The sequence below is a fragment of the Taudactylus pleione genome, unplaced genomic scaffold (assembly GCF_031769625.1).
Source record: "Taudactylus pleione unplaced genomic scaffold, aTauple2 ptg001186l, whole genome shotgun sequence".
Taxonomy (NCBI): domain Eukaryota; kingdom Metazoa; phylum Chordata; class Amphibia; order Anura; family Myobatrachidae; genus Taudactylus; species Taudactylus pleione.
This window is the reverse complement of record NW_028285587.1, coordinates 705,504-723,080: the sequence shown is the minus strand read 5'-3', so window position 1 is coordinate 723,080 and position 17,577 is coordinate 705,504. Positions and strand designations below refer to the sequence as shown.

Sequence of the window (17,577 nt, the reverse complement as noted above, 5' to 3'; positions counted from 1 at the left end):
TTCTTTCAAAACTACCTCTAGAACGTGTGTGTAAGGGCTGTCTATGTGGTAGGAAATGTAGATTGTAAGCTCCCCTGGGCAGGGACAGATGTGACTAAATATTCCCTATAAAGCACTGTGTAATATGTGCACACTACATAAATAACTGGTAATAAATAGCTTCTAATAATTATATTCATTCCTAGATTTCTGTGCAGTGAGGCGTCAGATCCTTGTTACTAGAAGTCACGTGAGGGTGAGACGTGTCCTGTATAAATCACTGAGGATGGACAAGGACAGGAGTCACATGACTGAGAGGATACTAAATCTCACCCTGGAGATAATCTACCTGCTGACTGGGGAGGTGAGAGGGTCTGGGGGTGTCACAGTGACATCACTTATATCTATAGTAATAATACAGGGACATGACTGGGGAGGTGAGGGGATCTGGGAGTGTCACAGTGACATCACTTATATCTATAGTAATAATACAGGGACATGACTGGGGAGGTGAGAGAGTCTGGGAGTGTCACAGTGACATCACTTATATCTATAGTAATATTACAGGGACATGACTGGGGAGGTGAGGGGATCTGGGAGTGTCACAGTGACATCACTTATATCTATAGTAATAATACAGGGACATGACTGGGGAGGTGAGGGGATCTGGGAGTGTCACACTGACATTACTTGTATCTATAGCAATAATACAGGGACATGACTGGGGAGGTGAGGGGATCTGGGAGTCTCACAGTGACATCACTTATATCTATAGTAATAATACAGGGACATGACTGGGGGAGGTGAGAGGGTCTGGGAGTCACACTGACATCACTTATATCTGTAGTAATACAGGGACATGACTGGGGAGGTGAGAGGGTCTGGGAGTGTGACAGTGACATCACTTATATCTATAGTAATAATACAGGGACATGACTGGGGGAGGTGAGAGGGTCTGGGAGTCACACTGACATCACTTATATCTGTAGTAATACAGGGACATGACTGGGGAGGTGAGAGGGTCTGGGAGTGTGACAGTGACATCACTTATATCTATAGTAATAATACAGGGACATGGCTGGGGAGGTGAGAGGGTCTGGGAGTGTCACACTGACATCACTTATATCTATAGTAATAATACAGGGACATGACTGGGGAGGTGAGGAGGTCTGGGGGTGTCACACTGACATCACTTATATCTATAGTAATAATACAGGGACATGACTGGGGAGGTGAGAGGATCTGGGAGTGTCACAGTGACATCACTTTTATCTATAGTAATAATACAGGGACATGATTGGGGAGGTGAGGGGATCTGGGAGTGTCACACTGACATCACTTATATCTATAGTAATAATACAGGGACATGACTGGGGAGGTGGGGGGATCTGGTAGTGTCACCGTGACATCACTTATATCTATAGTAATAATACAAGGACATCACTGGGGAGGTGAGAGGATCTGGGAGTGTCACAGTGACATCACTTATATCTTAAGTAATAACCGAGCAGATGGGAGCCGGTCTCGGAAATAGTATAAGTCCCACAGTTCTCACTGGAATTGAGATTTAGTACATGTTCTTTTCTTTTTGTCACTGACACAAATATGTCAGAGCTGCAAGAGATTCTATATACTCTACTTTTTTCTATATAAAGGAGATTGTTACAGTACTTGTTACAAAGTTATCACCTGAATAAACAGCCCCATTTAGGTGAAGTTTAATTTACCTTTTCATTGATATCTTCCCCAATACTCAGGATTACATAGTAGTGAAGAAGACAACTGGTGAGTGTGAGACATCCAGCAGCCATCTCCGTGTGTCAGGAGGACTGAGCAGTACCCAGAGCCCCATCACGGTGCCTCCACCTCACTCACTGATACATGAGAGACACAACGACCAGAAGATTCTGGACCTTACCAACAAGATCATTCAGCTGTTGACTGGAGAGGTGACTGCTGGGAATAGGACATTATACAATAACACCAGGGGATGTGTCTGGGTGATGACTGGAGAGGTGACTGCTGGGAATGGGACATTATACAGTAACACCAGGGGATGTGTCTGGGTGATGACTGTATCATTGTGTGTGTCAGGTTCCCATAAGATGTTAGGATGTCACTGTCTATGTCTCCATGCAGGTCGGGGAGTATATAGAGGAACACAGAGGTCTGTACAAGGACGTGATGATGGAAAATCACCGGCCCCTCACATCACTGGGTATGAGGAGACTGGCTTTTATTGTACAGGGGACAGCAGGTATGGGGGCCCCTATAATCACATCATCTGATAATCACATATATACAATGTACTCGGTCACTGTGTGTCTCCTACAGATGGACCCAGTAACAGAAATATCCCAGGGAGATGCCCCCGTCCTCTTTATTCACAGAATTGTACAGAGGAGAATCAAAGGATCCCACAGGAGCATCAGGTAGATGGGATTTAGGGTTTCACCGATGTAGCAAAGTGACTTTATATGATCTGTGGAGAAGCTGTATGTGTCTTATCAACCAGAATTCTTATACTTAATGTGATCTAATGAAACTTGACATTATATTTTATTTCTTTGTGGGTGCATAGGGTGGAAGTCTGGCTGATATAAAGGCAGAAGATGTAGATGGAGAAGAAGAGACGTATGTGACTGATAATAAGGCAGAAGATACAAAGGGAGAAGAGACGTATGTGACTGAAATGAAGGCTGAACATATAGAGAGAGAAGAAGAGACGTATGTGACTGATAATAAGGCAGAAGATATAGAGGGAGAAGAGACGTATGTGACTGAAATGAAGGCTGAAGATATAGAGAGAGCAGAAGAGACGTATGTGACTGATATGAAGGCAGAAGATACAGAGGGAGAAGAAGAGATGCATGTGACTGATATGAAGGCAGAAGATATAGAGGGAGAAGAGACGTATGTGACTGAAATGAAGGCTGAAGATATAGAGAGAGAAGAAGAGACGTATGTGACTGATAATAAGGCAGAAGATATAGAGGGAGAAGAGACGTATGTGACTGAAATGAAGGCTGAAGATATAGAGAGAGCAGAAGAGACGTATGTGACTGATATGAAGGCAGAAGATACAGAGGGAGAAGAAGAGATGCATGTGACTGATATGAAGGCAGAAGATATAGAGGGAGAAGAAGAGACGTATGTGATGAGGCATCAGCAGTGTAAGGAGGAGGAAATTCCTACAGATATTAGTACAGGTGAGTAATAAACACTTACATTACAGAAAAGAGTCACAAATTCTCCTTGCTCAATCACTACAAAAATCTATTTTCTTCCACCCTCCTCTGTCACTACAAACTAATGAGGACAATGTGTCTGCCCTGTGGCCTGTGTCAGGAGCAATCAGCCCATATTATACTCCTGCTCTCCCCCCTCATATCATGTCACTGTGTGTTACCAGCCCAGAGATCTGACCAGTCTCCTCCCCACACTCTCTGGTGTATCTTATACATGAGGAGCCATCAGCCACTATTATAGTCCTGCTCTCCCCCTCATATCATGTCACTGTGTGTTACCAGCCCAGAGATTTGACCAGTCTCCTCCTCACACTCTCTGGTGTATCTCCTACATCAGGAGCCATTAGCTCCTATTATTCTCCTGCTCTCCCCCTCACATCATGTCTGTGTGTTACCAGCCCAGAAATCTGACCAGTCTCCTCCACACACTCTCTGTATATCTCATACATCAGGAGCCATTAGCCCCTATTATACTCCTGCTCTCCCCCTCACATCATGTCACTGTGTGTTACCAGCTCAGCGACCTGACCAGTCTCCTCCCCACACTCTCTGGTGTATATCATACATCAGGAGCCATCAGTCCCTGTTATACTCCTGCTCTCCCCCTCACATCATGTCACTGTGTGTTACCAGCTCAGCGACCTGACCAGTCTCCTCCCCACACTCTCTGGTGTATCTCATACATCAGGAGCCATCAGCCCCTATTATACTCCTGCTCTCCCCCTCACATCATGTCACTGTGTGTTACCAGCTCAGAGACCTGACCAGTCTCCTCCCCACACTCTCTGGTTTGTCTCATACATCAGGAGCCATCTGCTCCTGCTCTCCAGCATTTAAACATTTTATAAGTCAACCTTGGTAGTACAATATTAGGGTGTGAGGGTTTCTTAAATCTATGTGTCTGGAATGCTTGGACTCTTTCTTTCTCTACTAGGGGATACAGGTAGAATGATGGGTGTGAAGACACCGAGTTTAGGTGTGCATTATTCTCTCCTACTGGCCCTCATCGCCTTGAGAAAGGCAACGGTACATAGCTCCCGCACGGTACCCCGGGTCTTTTATGGGTTCAGGGATCACACAGTAAGCACGCAATAGCAAGGTACAAGAGCACCTTTATTTCATACACTCTAATTATACATGTAAACCGTAACCACACTATGTACAGTATATACAGGTAGCACTAACATCAACCACATTTAAAGACTATGACTATTATAAAATTCACACAAAGGAACCCTTCCCACCTAGACAGTCAATAATCCCCTGGGGGACTATGTGAGCACGGACCGCTGCATAGCTGTGAGACTCCGGTGGGCACGGTGCTGCTGCGAGAGGTACTGCTGAATGACTTGCTGGTCCTGGACGCTTGGCCCGAAGGGATTCCGCTACTGGCGAGAGTAGGGCACGCTGCAAAAGTCACCCAGCTCCTGCTGGCACACTAACCGCGCACCTGAGACAGCTCCGGATAGAGCAATAAGTTTTGGCTGCGTATCTGTCCCAGGTCTCCCTTTGATGGTCCGTTGCTGGAAGTCGGTAGGGTCTGCAATCCTGGCTGGGTCTGGAGGTGCCTCAGCCACTCAACATCAGTCCTGCCTCCCCGGTCAGGACCCAAGAACAAAGAACCCAGAAGCCCAGCTTTAGACCCTTTTTATCCACACAGCCCTGTGCAGATGTAAATGTCCCTGAGCTGCTTGGACCCCCTGCTGGGCTGGTGCCTGTGTGTATAGTTTATGGCCAGCCCGCATTCCTGAGGTAGGGGCTGGGCTAGGAGTGAATAACAGGTAGGAGAGAGTTCTCTGGGTCACTGGGTGCAATATAAGAACCAAGGTAATTGCCCACACATTGCAGATTGCTCAAAAGCGCCTACAGTTGTCCCTGTAACTATTCCGTGTGATCCCCGTGCAGGCAAAAAGGGGGATCATCACATAGGGGATCCTCACATACCTCCCCCTTCTTAAATCCGGTCCGAGGGGCTGGCTCCTGGATCGGGGCCAGTCAAGACGACCGGACACAGGGCCTGATTCAGAGCCGCACTCTCTTTAAGAGCGCTCGCTCTGAATCAGGGCGGTTTTTTTTGTTTGTTTCGTGCGCTTGCTAAGCTGTGGGTGACCACCCACAGCTTTTGCGAGCGGCCAGATGATGGTCGCAACAGTCTCCCGTTTCGCCCAGCAGTTTTCTGAAGCCAGCTCAGTGGGTTATGGTCAGTCAGCACTGTGATTTCTTTCCCATACAGATATGTCTGGAGATTCTTTAAGGCCCACACAATCGCTAAACACTCCTCGACGGTGGCATAGGCCTTCTGTCGCTCCACCAGTTTCCGGGAAAGGTACACGCTGGGCTGGTCACCGCCATCCTCCCCCACTTGGCTTAGGATGGCACCCAGTCCATGGTCAGAGGCATTGGTCTGAACCAAGAAACGCTTGCCAAAGTCAGGGGTGACTAGCACTGGGGAGTTTGACAAAGCAGCCTTTAGCCGAGTAAAGGCCTGCTCACAGTCTGGAGTCCACACTATCTGCCTGGCATGTCTCTTCTTTGTCAGATCTGCCAGGGGTTGGGCGATGTTACTGTATTGGGGCACAAACTTCCAGTAGTAACCGTCGGTTCCCAGGAAGGTTTTGGGAAGCCGGCCGCGGCCAATTTAGAATGGCCTCTACCTTGGCGGGCTCTGGCCGCAGCTGCTCCCCCCCCCACTCGGTGTCCCAGGTATTGGACCTCTGCCATTCCCATTTGGCACTTGTCAGGGTGGATGGTGAACCCTGCTCGCTGAATGCTGCTTAGCACTTCCTTGACGTAGGCTAGAAGCTCCTCCCAGCTATTACTAAATATAGATATGTCATCCAGGTAGGCGTGGGCGAACTCCTGACATCCTTCCAGCATGTGATCTACAGTGCGCAGGAAGGTGGCCGGGGCATTCTTCATCCCAAATGGCAGCTTCGTAAATTCAAAAAGTCCACAGGGGGTTGTGAACACAGAGCACTCCTGTGCACCCTTGGTTAGGGGTATTTGCCAATACCCCTTGTTAAATCCAAGGTGGACACATAGCGGGCCCCAGCCAACCTGTCCAATAGCTCATCAGTTCGGGGCATGGGGTACGCATCGGTCACAGTTACCTCTTTTGGCTTCCGGTAGTCCATACAGAACCGGGTGGTGCCGTCCTACTTGGGGACCAGTACCACCCCTGCCATCCAGGGACTACGGGAAGGGGCTAACAACCCGAGTCGCAGCATTTCATCTATCTCGGCCTTAACCTGTCTCAACACTACTGGGGTCATCCTGTATGAGCAACCAAATATATCAGCCTGGCGCTAATAGAGCTAAAATTGAATAATGTAATACAACTGTAAACACCTATGGGTCTGTGTAAACCCAATTAAAGATCACCTGATGATCACAAACGTAAACTACAATGATGGTGTTGCGCTAATTAATATTATATTAATTATAAGCAAATACTTAGCATGGTAGAAAATAAATTCAAGGCACCAAATAAATGTATCTGACATAAATGTTATATATATATGGTAAGCATGTCAAAAAAATAATGAATATAACATATAAAATACAACCTATATAATGAAGAAGTCTGTACAGACTAATCTACATACATTACAAAAGAACCTATTGATTCCTAATAAAAAACCTGCAATGGCAGATTCACTGAAACAGGAAAGATCATATAAATTGTGATCAATCTAAACAACCGACAGTTCTCACCGGACCATATTCCACATATGAGAGTCCTTAAAACCTCCTTTATTCTGACCTCCGGGTCTTATCGTGGGATAGTGCTTAATTAATCTCCAGATGTGTAGTATGAGAAGGAGTTGAAACAGAGTCTCCACGCTAATGGGGCGCACTTTCAATCCAACCTGTATTGTCCAACAGGTATAGCAATTGGTGGTGTCTCTCAACCAACAGGCTGATGGATAAGGTTATCGTGAAACGGGGAAATCCTAACGCTATAATGAAGTCAGCATGTGACCACCTATTACCTTTCTCCATCTTTACTACTATACATCCCCTTATGTGCTGCCTATAGCCCTCACCCACAGTATATGCTGCACATTACTACTATACACCCCTTATGTGCTGTCTATACCCCTCACCCACAGTATATGCTGCACATTACTACTATACACCCCCTTATGTGCTGTATATACCCCTCACCCACAGTATATGCTGCACATTACTACTATACACCCCCTTATGTGCTGCCTATACCCCTCACCCACAGTATATGCTGCACATTACTACTATACACCCCCTTATGTGCTGTCTATACCTCTCACCCACAGTATATGCTGCACATTACTACTATACACCCCCTTATGTGCTGTCTATACCCCTCACCTACAGTATTTGCTGCACATTACTACTATACACCCCCTTATGTGCTGTCTATACCCCTCACCTACAGTATATGCTGCACATTACTACTATACACCCCTTATGTGCTGCCTATACCCCTCACCCACAGTATATGCTGCACATTAATACTATACATCCCCTTATGTACTGTCTATACCCCTCACCCACAGTATATGCTGCACATTACTACTATACACCCCCTTATGTGTTATCTATACCCCTCACCCACAGTATATGCTGCACATTACTACTATACACCCCCTTATGTGCTGTCTATATCCCTCACCCACAGTATATGCTGCACATTAATACTATACATCCCCTTATGTGCTGTCTATACCCCTCAACTACAGTATATGCTGCACATTACTACTATACACCCCCTTATGTGTTATCTATACCCCTCACCCACAGTATATGCTGCACATTACTACTATACACCCCCGTATGTGCTGTCTATACTCCTCACCCACAGTATATGCTGTACATTACTACTATACACCCCCTTATGTGCTGTCTATACCCCTCACCTACAGTATATGCTGCACATTACTACTATACACCCCTTATGTGCTGCCTATACCCCTCACCCACAGTATATGCTGCACATTAATACTATACATCCCCTTATGTACTGTCTATACCCCTCAACTACAGTATATGCTGCACATTACTACTATACACCCCCTTATGTGTTATCTATACCCCTCACCCACAGTATATGCTGCACATTACTACTATACATCCCCTTATGTGCTGTCTATACCCTCACCCACAGTATATGCTGCACATTACTGCTGTACACCCCCTTATGTGCTGTCTATACCCCTCACCCACAGTGTATGCTGCACATTAATACTATACAACCCCTTATGTGCTGTTTGTACCCTTTACCCACAGTATATGCTGCACATTACTACTATACACCCCCTTATGTGCTGCCTATACCCCTCACCCACAGTATATGCTGCACATTACTACTATACACCCCCTTATGTGCTGTCTATACGCCTCACCCACAGTATATGCTGCACATTACTACTATACACCCCTTATGTGCTGCCTATACCCCTCACCCACAGTATATGCTGCACATTACTACTATACACCTCCTTATGTGCTGTCTATACCCCTCACCCACAGTATATGCTGCACATTACTACTATACATCCCTTTATGTGCTGTCTATACCCCTCACCCATAGTGTATGCTGCACATTACTACTATACACCCCCTTATGTGCTGTCTATATCCTTCACCTACAGTATATGCTGCACATTAATACTATACATCCCCTTATGTGCTGTCTATACCCCTCACCTACAGTATATGCTGCACATTACTACTATATACCCCCTTATGTGCTGTCTATACCCCTCACCCACAGTATATGCTGCACATTACTACTATACACCTCCTTATGTGCTGTCTATACCCCTCACCCACAGTATATGCTGCACGTTACTACTATACACCCCTTATGTGCCGCCTATTCCCCTCACCCACAGTGTATGCTGCACATTACTACTATACACCCCCTTATGTGCTGTCTATACCCCTCCCCACAGTATATGCTGCACATTACTACTATACACCCCCTTATGTGCTGTCTATATCCTTCACCTACAGTATATGCTGCACATTAATACTATACATCCCCTTATGTGCTGTCTATACCCCTCACCTACAGTATATGCTGCACATTACTACTATACACCCCCTTATGTGCTGTCTATACCCCTCACCCACAGTATATGCTGCACATTACTACTATACACCCCCTTATGTGCTGTCTATACCCCTCACCCACAGTATATGCTGCACGTTACTACTATACACCCCTTATGTGCCGCCTATTCCCCTCACCCACAGTGTATGCTGCACATTACTACTATACACCCCCTTATGTGCTGTCTATACCCCTCCCCACAGTATATGCTGCACATTACTACTATACACCCCCTTATGTGCTGTCTATATCCTTCACCTACAGTATATGCTGCACATTAATACTATACATCCCCTTATGTGCTGTCTATACCCCTCACCTACAGTATATGCTGCACATTACTACTATACACCCCCTTATGTGCTGTCTATACCCCTCACCCACAGTATATGCTGCACATTACTACTATACACCCCCTTATGTGCTGTCTATACCCCTCACCTACAGTATATGCTGCACATTACTACTATACACCCCCTTATGTGCTGTCTATACCCCTCACAGTATATGCTGCACATTACTACTATACACCCCCTTATGTGCTGTCTATACCCCTCACCTACAGTATATGCTGCACATTACTACTATACACCCCCTTATGTGCTGTCTATACCCCTCACCCACAGTATATGCTGCACATTACTACTATACACCCCTTATGTGCCGCCTATTCCCCTCACCCACAGTGTATGCTGCACATTACTACTATACACCCCCTTATGTGCTGTCTATACCTCTCACCCACAGTATATGCTGCACATTACTACTGTACACCTCCTTATGTGCTGTCTATACCCCTCACCCACAGTATATGCTGCACATTACTACTGTACATCCCCTTATGTGCTGTCTATACCTCTCACCCACAGTATATGCTGCACATTACTACTATACACCCCCTTATGTGCTGTGTGTACCCCTCACCCACAGTGTATGCTGCACATTACTACTATACACCCCCTTATGTGCTGTTTGTACCCTTTACCCACAGCATATGCTGCACATTACTACTATACACCCCCTTATGTGCTGCCTATACCCCTCACCCAAATTATATGCTGCACATATGCAGAGTCCATGAAATAGCCAATGCTAACTGACGAGGGCTCTTTATATTTTAAGACAAGAGTCATCTTTGTTATTTTGTAAATGTATCATAATTACTTGGAATCTGGAAAAAGAAACAAAACCACTAAAGAACTTAGTAATTGTAGGAATTGTATCCATACATTTTATTTTATTCCCAACAGATGGAGGCACAATCAAGAATACCTCGGAGGGAGATATCATTTTGTGTCCACATCTTATAATAGAAGATCACATCAGACAGGGTTCTCCAGGAGACCTCCCTATTACTCTAAATTTGCTTCCAGTAAGTCACAGCGCAGATATATCATCTGGTCCCTCTAATCATGGGGAATGTTCCCCTGATACCTCCAATATTGCTACTCACAGAACAGCTCACAGCGGTAATAAAGACTTTCTCTGTCCTGAGTGTGGAAAATGTTTCACAAGGAAAACAACTCTTGTTATACATCAGAGAACGCATACAGGGGAGAAACCATTTCCATGCTCTGAGTGTGGGAAATGTTTTACAGCAAAATCATATCTTATTACACATCAGAGAAGTCACACAGGGGAAAAGCCATTTCCATGCTCTGAGTGTGGGAAATGTTTCAAACACAAATTACATCTTGATAGACATAAAAGATGGCACACAGGGGAGAAGCCATTTCTATGCTCTGAGTGTGGGAAATGTTTTAAAGAGACATCAGATCTTATTACACATCAGAGATATCATACAGGTGAGAAACCATTTCCATGCTCTGAGTGTGGAAAATGTTTCACAGAGAAATCAAATCTTTTGAAACATCTAAGATGTCACACTGGTGAGAAACCATTTACATGCTCTGAGTGTGGGAAATGTTTTACTGCAAACTCAAGTCTTCTTAGACATCAGAGATGTCACACAAGTGAGAAAGCAATTTCATGCCCTGAGCGTGGGAAATGTTTTACACAGAAATCACATCTTGTTACACATCAAATAATTCATAAAAAAACATGAGCTGATAGACATAAAACATAATATTTTAAATAATTCAAACACTTCAAATGTTTTTGCTAATCTATTGTGTTTTGAGTACCAGTAGTAGCATATTGGACAATACACAGCGCCATCAGTAGACAAAATATTGATACATTTTGCACACAACAATCAACCTGTAATAAAGGTAAGTATATATTACACAGTCATGGACAACAGAACGAAATAGACAAAGGAAAGAACAGGGAGGAAAACATGTTATCAGGACTGCGACTATTTCAGTACATAAAGATAGACTACTTTTGCCAAAGTTCCATTGTGGTCGTTGGAGGAGCTATCCTGCTTGCTGGCATGCTTCTCATTCAGGGGATAGAGTGTTAGGGTGATCATCTATTCCCCAGGTGTCGTCAGGTTGTGGGATTCCTAGATTGCTCATTATTTCAAACCTGATTCCATTTGGGTCACATGTTCTGAAACTTCCTATGGATCACAGACCTCTAGTATAAAGCCTGTTACTAACTGTGTCTCAGTGTCTGTGCAACGTTGCTTTCAGGTCTTTTCTTGGATTCCTGCCAGATCCCCGTTGTGCCTGTGGATTGCTGTGGACTTTGTTACATTCCAGATGAACTTCTGATGCCAGTTACCCGCTGCACTACAGAGCCCAGCATTCCTATTGTCTAAGTATTGCTTTTTGCTCCATCATTGTGCATTCATCATTTTGCTGCACTTTACCTGTTGTTTTTCTGTTCCTGTGGATATTGAACTCATCCTTGTTACAGTTGTCAACTGTACCGTTAGTGTCATCTCTGCATCACAGGGCTCAACCCTGCTCCGAACCCTAGCCACACTACAGGGCCCAACCCTGCTACAATCTTCTCCGCATCACGGGGCTCAACCCCGCTACAATGTTCTCCACATCCCGAGGCTCAACCCCGCTACAATCTTCTCTGCATCACGGGGCTCAACCCCGCTGCAATCTTCTCTGCATCATGGTGCTCAACCCCGCTCCGAACCCTAGCCACACTACAGGGCCCAACCCTGCTACAATCTTCTACGCATCACGGGCTCAACCCCGTTACAATCTTCTCTGCATCACGGGGCTCAACCCCGCTACAATCTTCTCCGCATCACGGGGCTCAACCCTGCTCCGAACCTTAGCAACACCACAGGGCTCCGCATCATGGCGCTCATCCCCACTCCGTACTCTAGCCATGTTATAGGATTTAACCCTGCTCTGTCTTCATTATACCACAAGGCTCAAGTTTGCTTCATCTCTCACTCACTGCAGGTCTCGGCCCTGTCCCGGAACTATATTATTCTGCAGGGCTCGCTCTGCTCCGGATTTCCATTACTACAGGGTTCTACCCTGGCCAAGGTTCTCAATGCCATCCTGAGGTATTAACCTCATACTGGACTCTGGGTTCCCTACCACGTTAGTTCTTATATGTTAAAGACTGTATATATTTGGGGATTCTCTCCTATACTTATTATTGCATATATGAATCTCTGCGCTGTCTGAGACTTTATAATAGACCTTGCTGATTATAATTCTTTGGTGAATAAATTCTATTTTACTTTTATCCTGTGCTACTGAGTTTCATGGAAAGGTCATTCCTAAGACCACCCCAGTTTTTTGTGCCTAGTAGGCCTGCCTCCCTCCAGGAGTCTCAAGTGTCGGCAGCCGTGACAGATGTCCTTTGTGTTTCTAACCGAAAGCAAGTAGTCCTCAGTCTCCTTGTACTATAGACAAGAGAACCATGTGGTGACATATTCCCAATGTTAGCCCATCGTGGAGAACATCACATCTTCTATCTGATGTTATACGTATGTGATGTAATGAGTTACTGTAATTGTCATTACCTGTGTGTGATGGGGATAAGTGAAGCATAGATTATAGTAGCACACTGCCTGTTATATACTCACACACACACACAGTGCTATGTATGTCCTCTCATCACTCTGCATTTCATTCCACTGACCAATTGGGTCAGATGTAGTCATGTGTCTTATCAGCCAGACTATATCTTACCATTCAGTCTTAGGGGGCAGCTAGCTGAGGGGGCAACTAACTGTGGTAATACACAAAGTCTGCAATAACTAAGTGGGTTTTCTAAACAGTGTAACAAACATTGATCACCATCTGTGATCAGGCAATTTCTTAATCAACCTTGAGATTTGTTTATGTCCTGTCCTACAAATTTCAACTTTTAATACAAAATCAACCTGTATTAAAAATAGCTTTTTCCTATATCACTCCATGGTATCTTCTCTAAGGCTATTACATCTGTCACTCTCCCTGTATGTCACCCCTCTGTACACATTGCCTCCTCATTACTCTGCTCCCCTCTTATATACACACATGAGCTTTTTCCTATATCACTCCATGGTATCTTCTCTAAGGCTATTACATCCGTCACTCTCCCTGTATGTCACCCCTCTGTACACATTGCCTCCTCATTACTCTACTTCACTCTTATATACACACATGAGCTTTTTCCTATATCACTCCATGGTATCTTCTCTAAGGCTATTACATCCATCACTCTCCCTGTATGTCACCCCTCTGTACACATTGCCACCTCATTACTCTACTCCCCTCTTATATACACACATCAGCTTTTTCCTATATCACTCCATGGTATCTTCTCTAAGGCTATTACATCTGTCACTCTCCCTGTATGTCACCCCTCTGTACACATTGCCTCATTACTCTACTCCCCTCTTATATACACACATGAGCTTTTTCCTATATCACTCCATGGTATCTTCTCTAAGGCTATTACACCCATCACTCTCCCTGTATCTCACCCCTTTGTACACATTGCCTCCTCATTACTCTACTCCCCTCTTATATACACACATGGGCTTTTTCCTATATCACTCCATGGTATCTTCTCTAAGGCTATTACATCCGTCACTCTCCCTGTATATCACCCCTCTGTACACATTGCCTCCTCACTAACTAAATCACCCTGTGGGATGGAGCAGAGCAGGACACCTATATACATACACAGGCACTCTGTAATGAGGTCTCATGTGTATTACTACATGATACAAGGCCAGGCCTGGGCTCCCTATTACTACATCACCCTGTGGGATGGAGCAGAGCACAGTAACCAGCTGCACTGCAACTCCCGGTCCCTCGTCACCTGCTGCTCCTACCACTATCAGGAGCGCAGACAGGCCAAGGGCCTTATGTGTATGGAGGAGCTTGGCAGACCGTGGAGGACTTCAGCCATATTCCCCCATGCCCAAAGTTGTCCCTGAGCAATGGCAAGAGGTATTATCTGCCTCTGCAGAATAACAATGTGTGGCAAAATGTGGGGTAGCTGGTGCTTTCCCTGCTAGATAATCATCACACTGACTGCACACACTGCTCCATGCTAACATATTACTGGTGTCAAACAGGGGCTGTGACCGCTGGTGCTTTCCCTGCTAGATAATCATCACACTGACTGCACACACTGCTCCATGCTAACATATTACTGGTGTCATACAGAGGCTGTGACCGCTGGTGCTTTCCCTGCTAGATAATCATCACACTGACTGCACACACTGCTCCATGCTAATATATTACTGGTGTCATACAGGGGCTGTGACTGCTGGTGCTTTCCCTGCTATATAATCATCACACTGACTGCACACACTGCTCCATGCTAACATGTTACTGGTGTCATACAGGGGCTGTGACCGCTGGTGCTTTCCCTGCTAGATAATCATCACACTGACTGCACGCACTGCTCCATGCTAACATATTACTGGTGTCATACAGGGGCTGTGACCGCTGGTGCTTTCCCTGCTAGATAATCATCACACTGACTGCACACACTGCTCCATGCTAACATATTACTGGTATCATACAGGGACTGTGACCGCTGGTGCTTTCCCTGCTAGATAATCATCACACTGACTGCACACACTGCTCCATGCTAACATATTACTGGTGTCATACAGGGGCTGTGACTGCTGGTGCTTTCCCTGCTAGATAATCATCACACTGACTGCACACACTGCTCCATGCTAACATATTACTGGTGTCATATAGGGACTGTGACCGCTGGTGCTTTCCCTGCTAGATAATCATCACACTGACTGCACACACTGCTCCATGCTAACATATTACTGGTGTCATACAGGGGCTGTGACTGCTGGTGCTTTCCCTGCTAGATAATCATCACACTGACTGCACACACTGCTCCATGCTAACATATTACTGGTGTCATATAGGGACTGTGACCGCTGGTGCTTTCCCTGCTAGATAATCATCACACTGACTGCACACACTGCTCCATGCTAACATATTACTGGTGTCATACAGGGGCTGTGACTGCTGGTGCTTTCCCTGCTAGATAATCATCACACTGACTGCACACACTGCTCCATGCTAACATATTACTGGTGTCATATAGGGACTGTGACCGCTGGTGCTTTCCCTGCTAATCATCACACTGACTGCACACACTGCTCCATGCTAACATATTACTGGTGTCATACAGGGGCTGTGACTGCTGGTGCTTTCCCTGCTAGATAATCATCACACTGACTGCACACACTGCTCCATGCTAACATATTACTGGTGTCATATAGGGACTGTGACCGCTGGTGCTTTCCCTGCTAGATAATCATCACACTGACTGCACACACTGCTCCATGCTAACATATTACTGGTGTCACACAGGAGCTGTGATTGCTGGTGCTTTCCCTGCTAGATAATCATCACACTGACTGCACACACTGCTCCATGCTAACATATTGGAGATGGGAAAAGCGCTAACATGACATAGGAGTGACTGGATTCCACACGCTACATGCAATGTTTTCCTAGCACCTTTGCTAACGTGTGAAGGGGTGATACACTGTATATTAGTCTACATATGATATTAGCGGACCCATTCGTTTGTGGGGGTTTTTTAAGTATAAGACATATAAAACAATATAACAAGTAAAGAGAGTGGCCATGTGAAACCGGTTGAGTGCACAATGTATGTGTTAGGTATATCGGTTTATTCTTTAAAACTCAATATTGAGATAAAAAATAATATGTATTTAATGATACTTCGCTTAGTTACTTAGCACAAGACCAACATTCAGTCCCTGGAATCCCAACACTGGGAAGTAGATGCTCATCTGGAACTTTGTACATGGAAGACCAGATAAATAAATTTACACAATATTACAATGCAGCATGTATATATGTACATACTGCACAATATCACAATGTGTCAGGTATATATATATATTAGTACATACTGCACAATATCACAATGTGTCAGGTATATATATATATATATATATATATATATTAGTAAATACTGCACAATATCACAATGTGTCAGGTATATATATATATATATATATATATATATATATTAGTAAATACTGCACAATATCACAATGTATCAGGTATATATGTATATATGTACATACTGCACAATATCACAATGTGTCAGGTATATATATATATATATATATTAGTAAATACTGCACAATATCACAATGTGTCAGGTATATATATATATATATATTAGTAAATACTGCACAATATTACAATGCATCAGGTATATATATATTAGTACATACTGCACAATATCACATGTTTCAGGTATAAATATATTAGTACATACAGCACAATATCACAATGTATCAGGTATAAATATATATTAGTACATACTGCACAATATTACAATGTATCAGGTATAATTATATTAGTACATACTGCACAATATCACAATGTATCAGGTATATATTAGTACATACTGCACAATATGACAATGTAGCAGGTATATATTAGTACATACTGCACAATATCACAATGTATCAGGTATATATATATATTAGTACATACTGCACAATATTACAATGTATCAGGTATAATTATATTAGTACATACTGCCCAATATCACAATGTAGCAGGTATAATTAGATTAGTACATACTGCACAATATCACAATGTATCAGGTATAAGTACATACTGCACAATATGACAATGTAGCAGGTATATAAATATTAGTACATACTGCACAATATCACAATGTATCAGGTATATATTAGTACATACTGCACAATATTATATTTTCAAACAGATCTTTATAGCATCATAAGCTCAGGAAAGAGCCATAGAGAGAAAAGTGTATTTAAATATACAGAAATATACACATAGTGGGGACACCACCCGGAGCACCAGGGACACCCTAAAGAATGTTTATATT

At 44.2% G+C, this 17,577-nt stretch overlaps 2 protein-coding genes across 2 annotated transcripts in view; one reads left to right on the top strand and one right to left on the bottom strand.

The window, feature by feature from the left end:
- LOC148451068 (uncharacterized) overlaps positions 1-17,577 on the bottom strand; it is a 260,573-nt gene that overhangs the window by 25,883 nt on the left and 217,113 nt on the right. The gene's annotated exons all lie outside the window — the stretch shown is intronic.
- The window catches only part of LOC148451070 (uncharacterized), a 78,868-nt gene that overhangs the window by 6,233 nt on the left and 55,058 nt on the right, over positions 1-17,577 (top strand). The window contains exons 2-7 of the mRNA XM_088462326.1: positions 186-343; positions 1,737-1,928; positions 2,119-2,236; positions 2,314-2,411; positions 2,561-3,188; positions 10,575-11,356. Coding sequence (XP_088318452.1) covers positions 266-343; positions 1,737-1,928; positions 2,119-2,236; positions 2,314-2,411; positions 2,561-3,188; positions 10,575-11,356 — 1,896 coding nt within the window. The 5' untranslated portion in view covers positions 186-265. The remainder of the gene's footprint in view (positions 1-185; positions 344-1,736; positions 1,929-2,118; positions 2,237-2,313; positions 2,412-2,560; positions 3,189-10,574; positions 11,357-17,577) is intronic.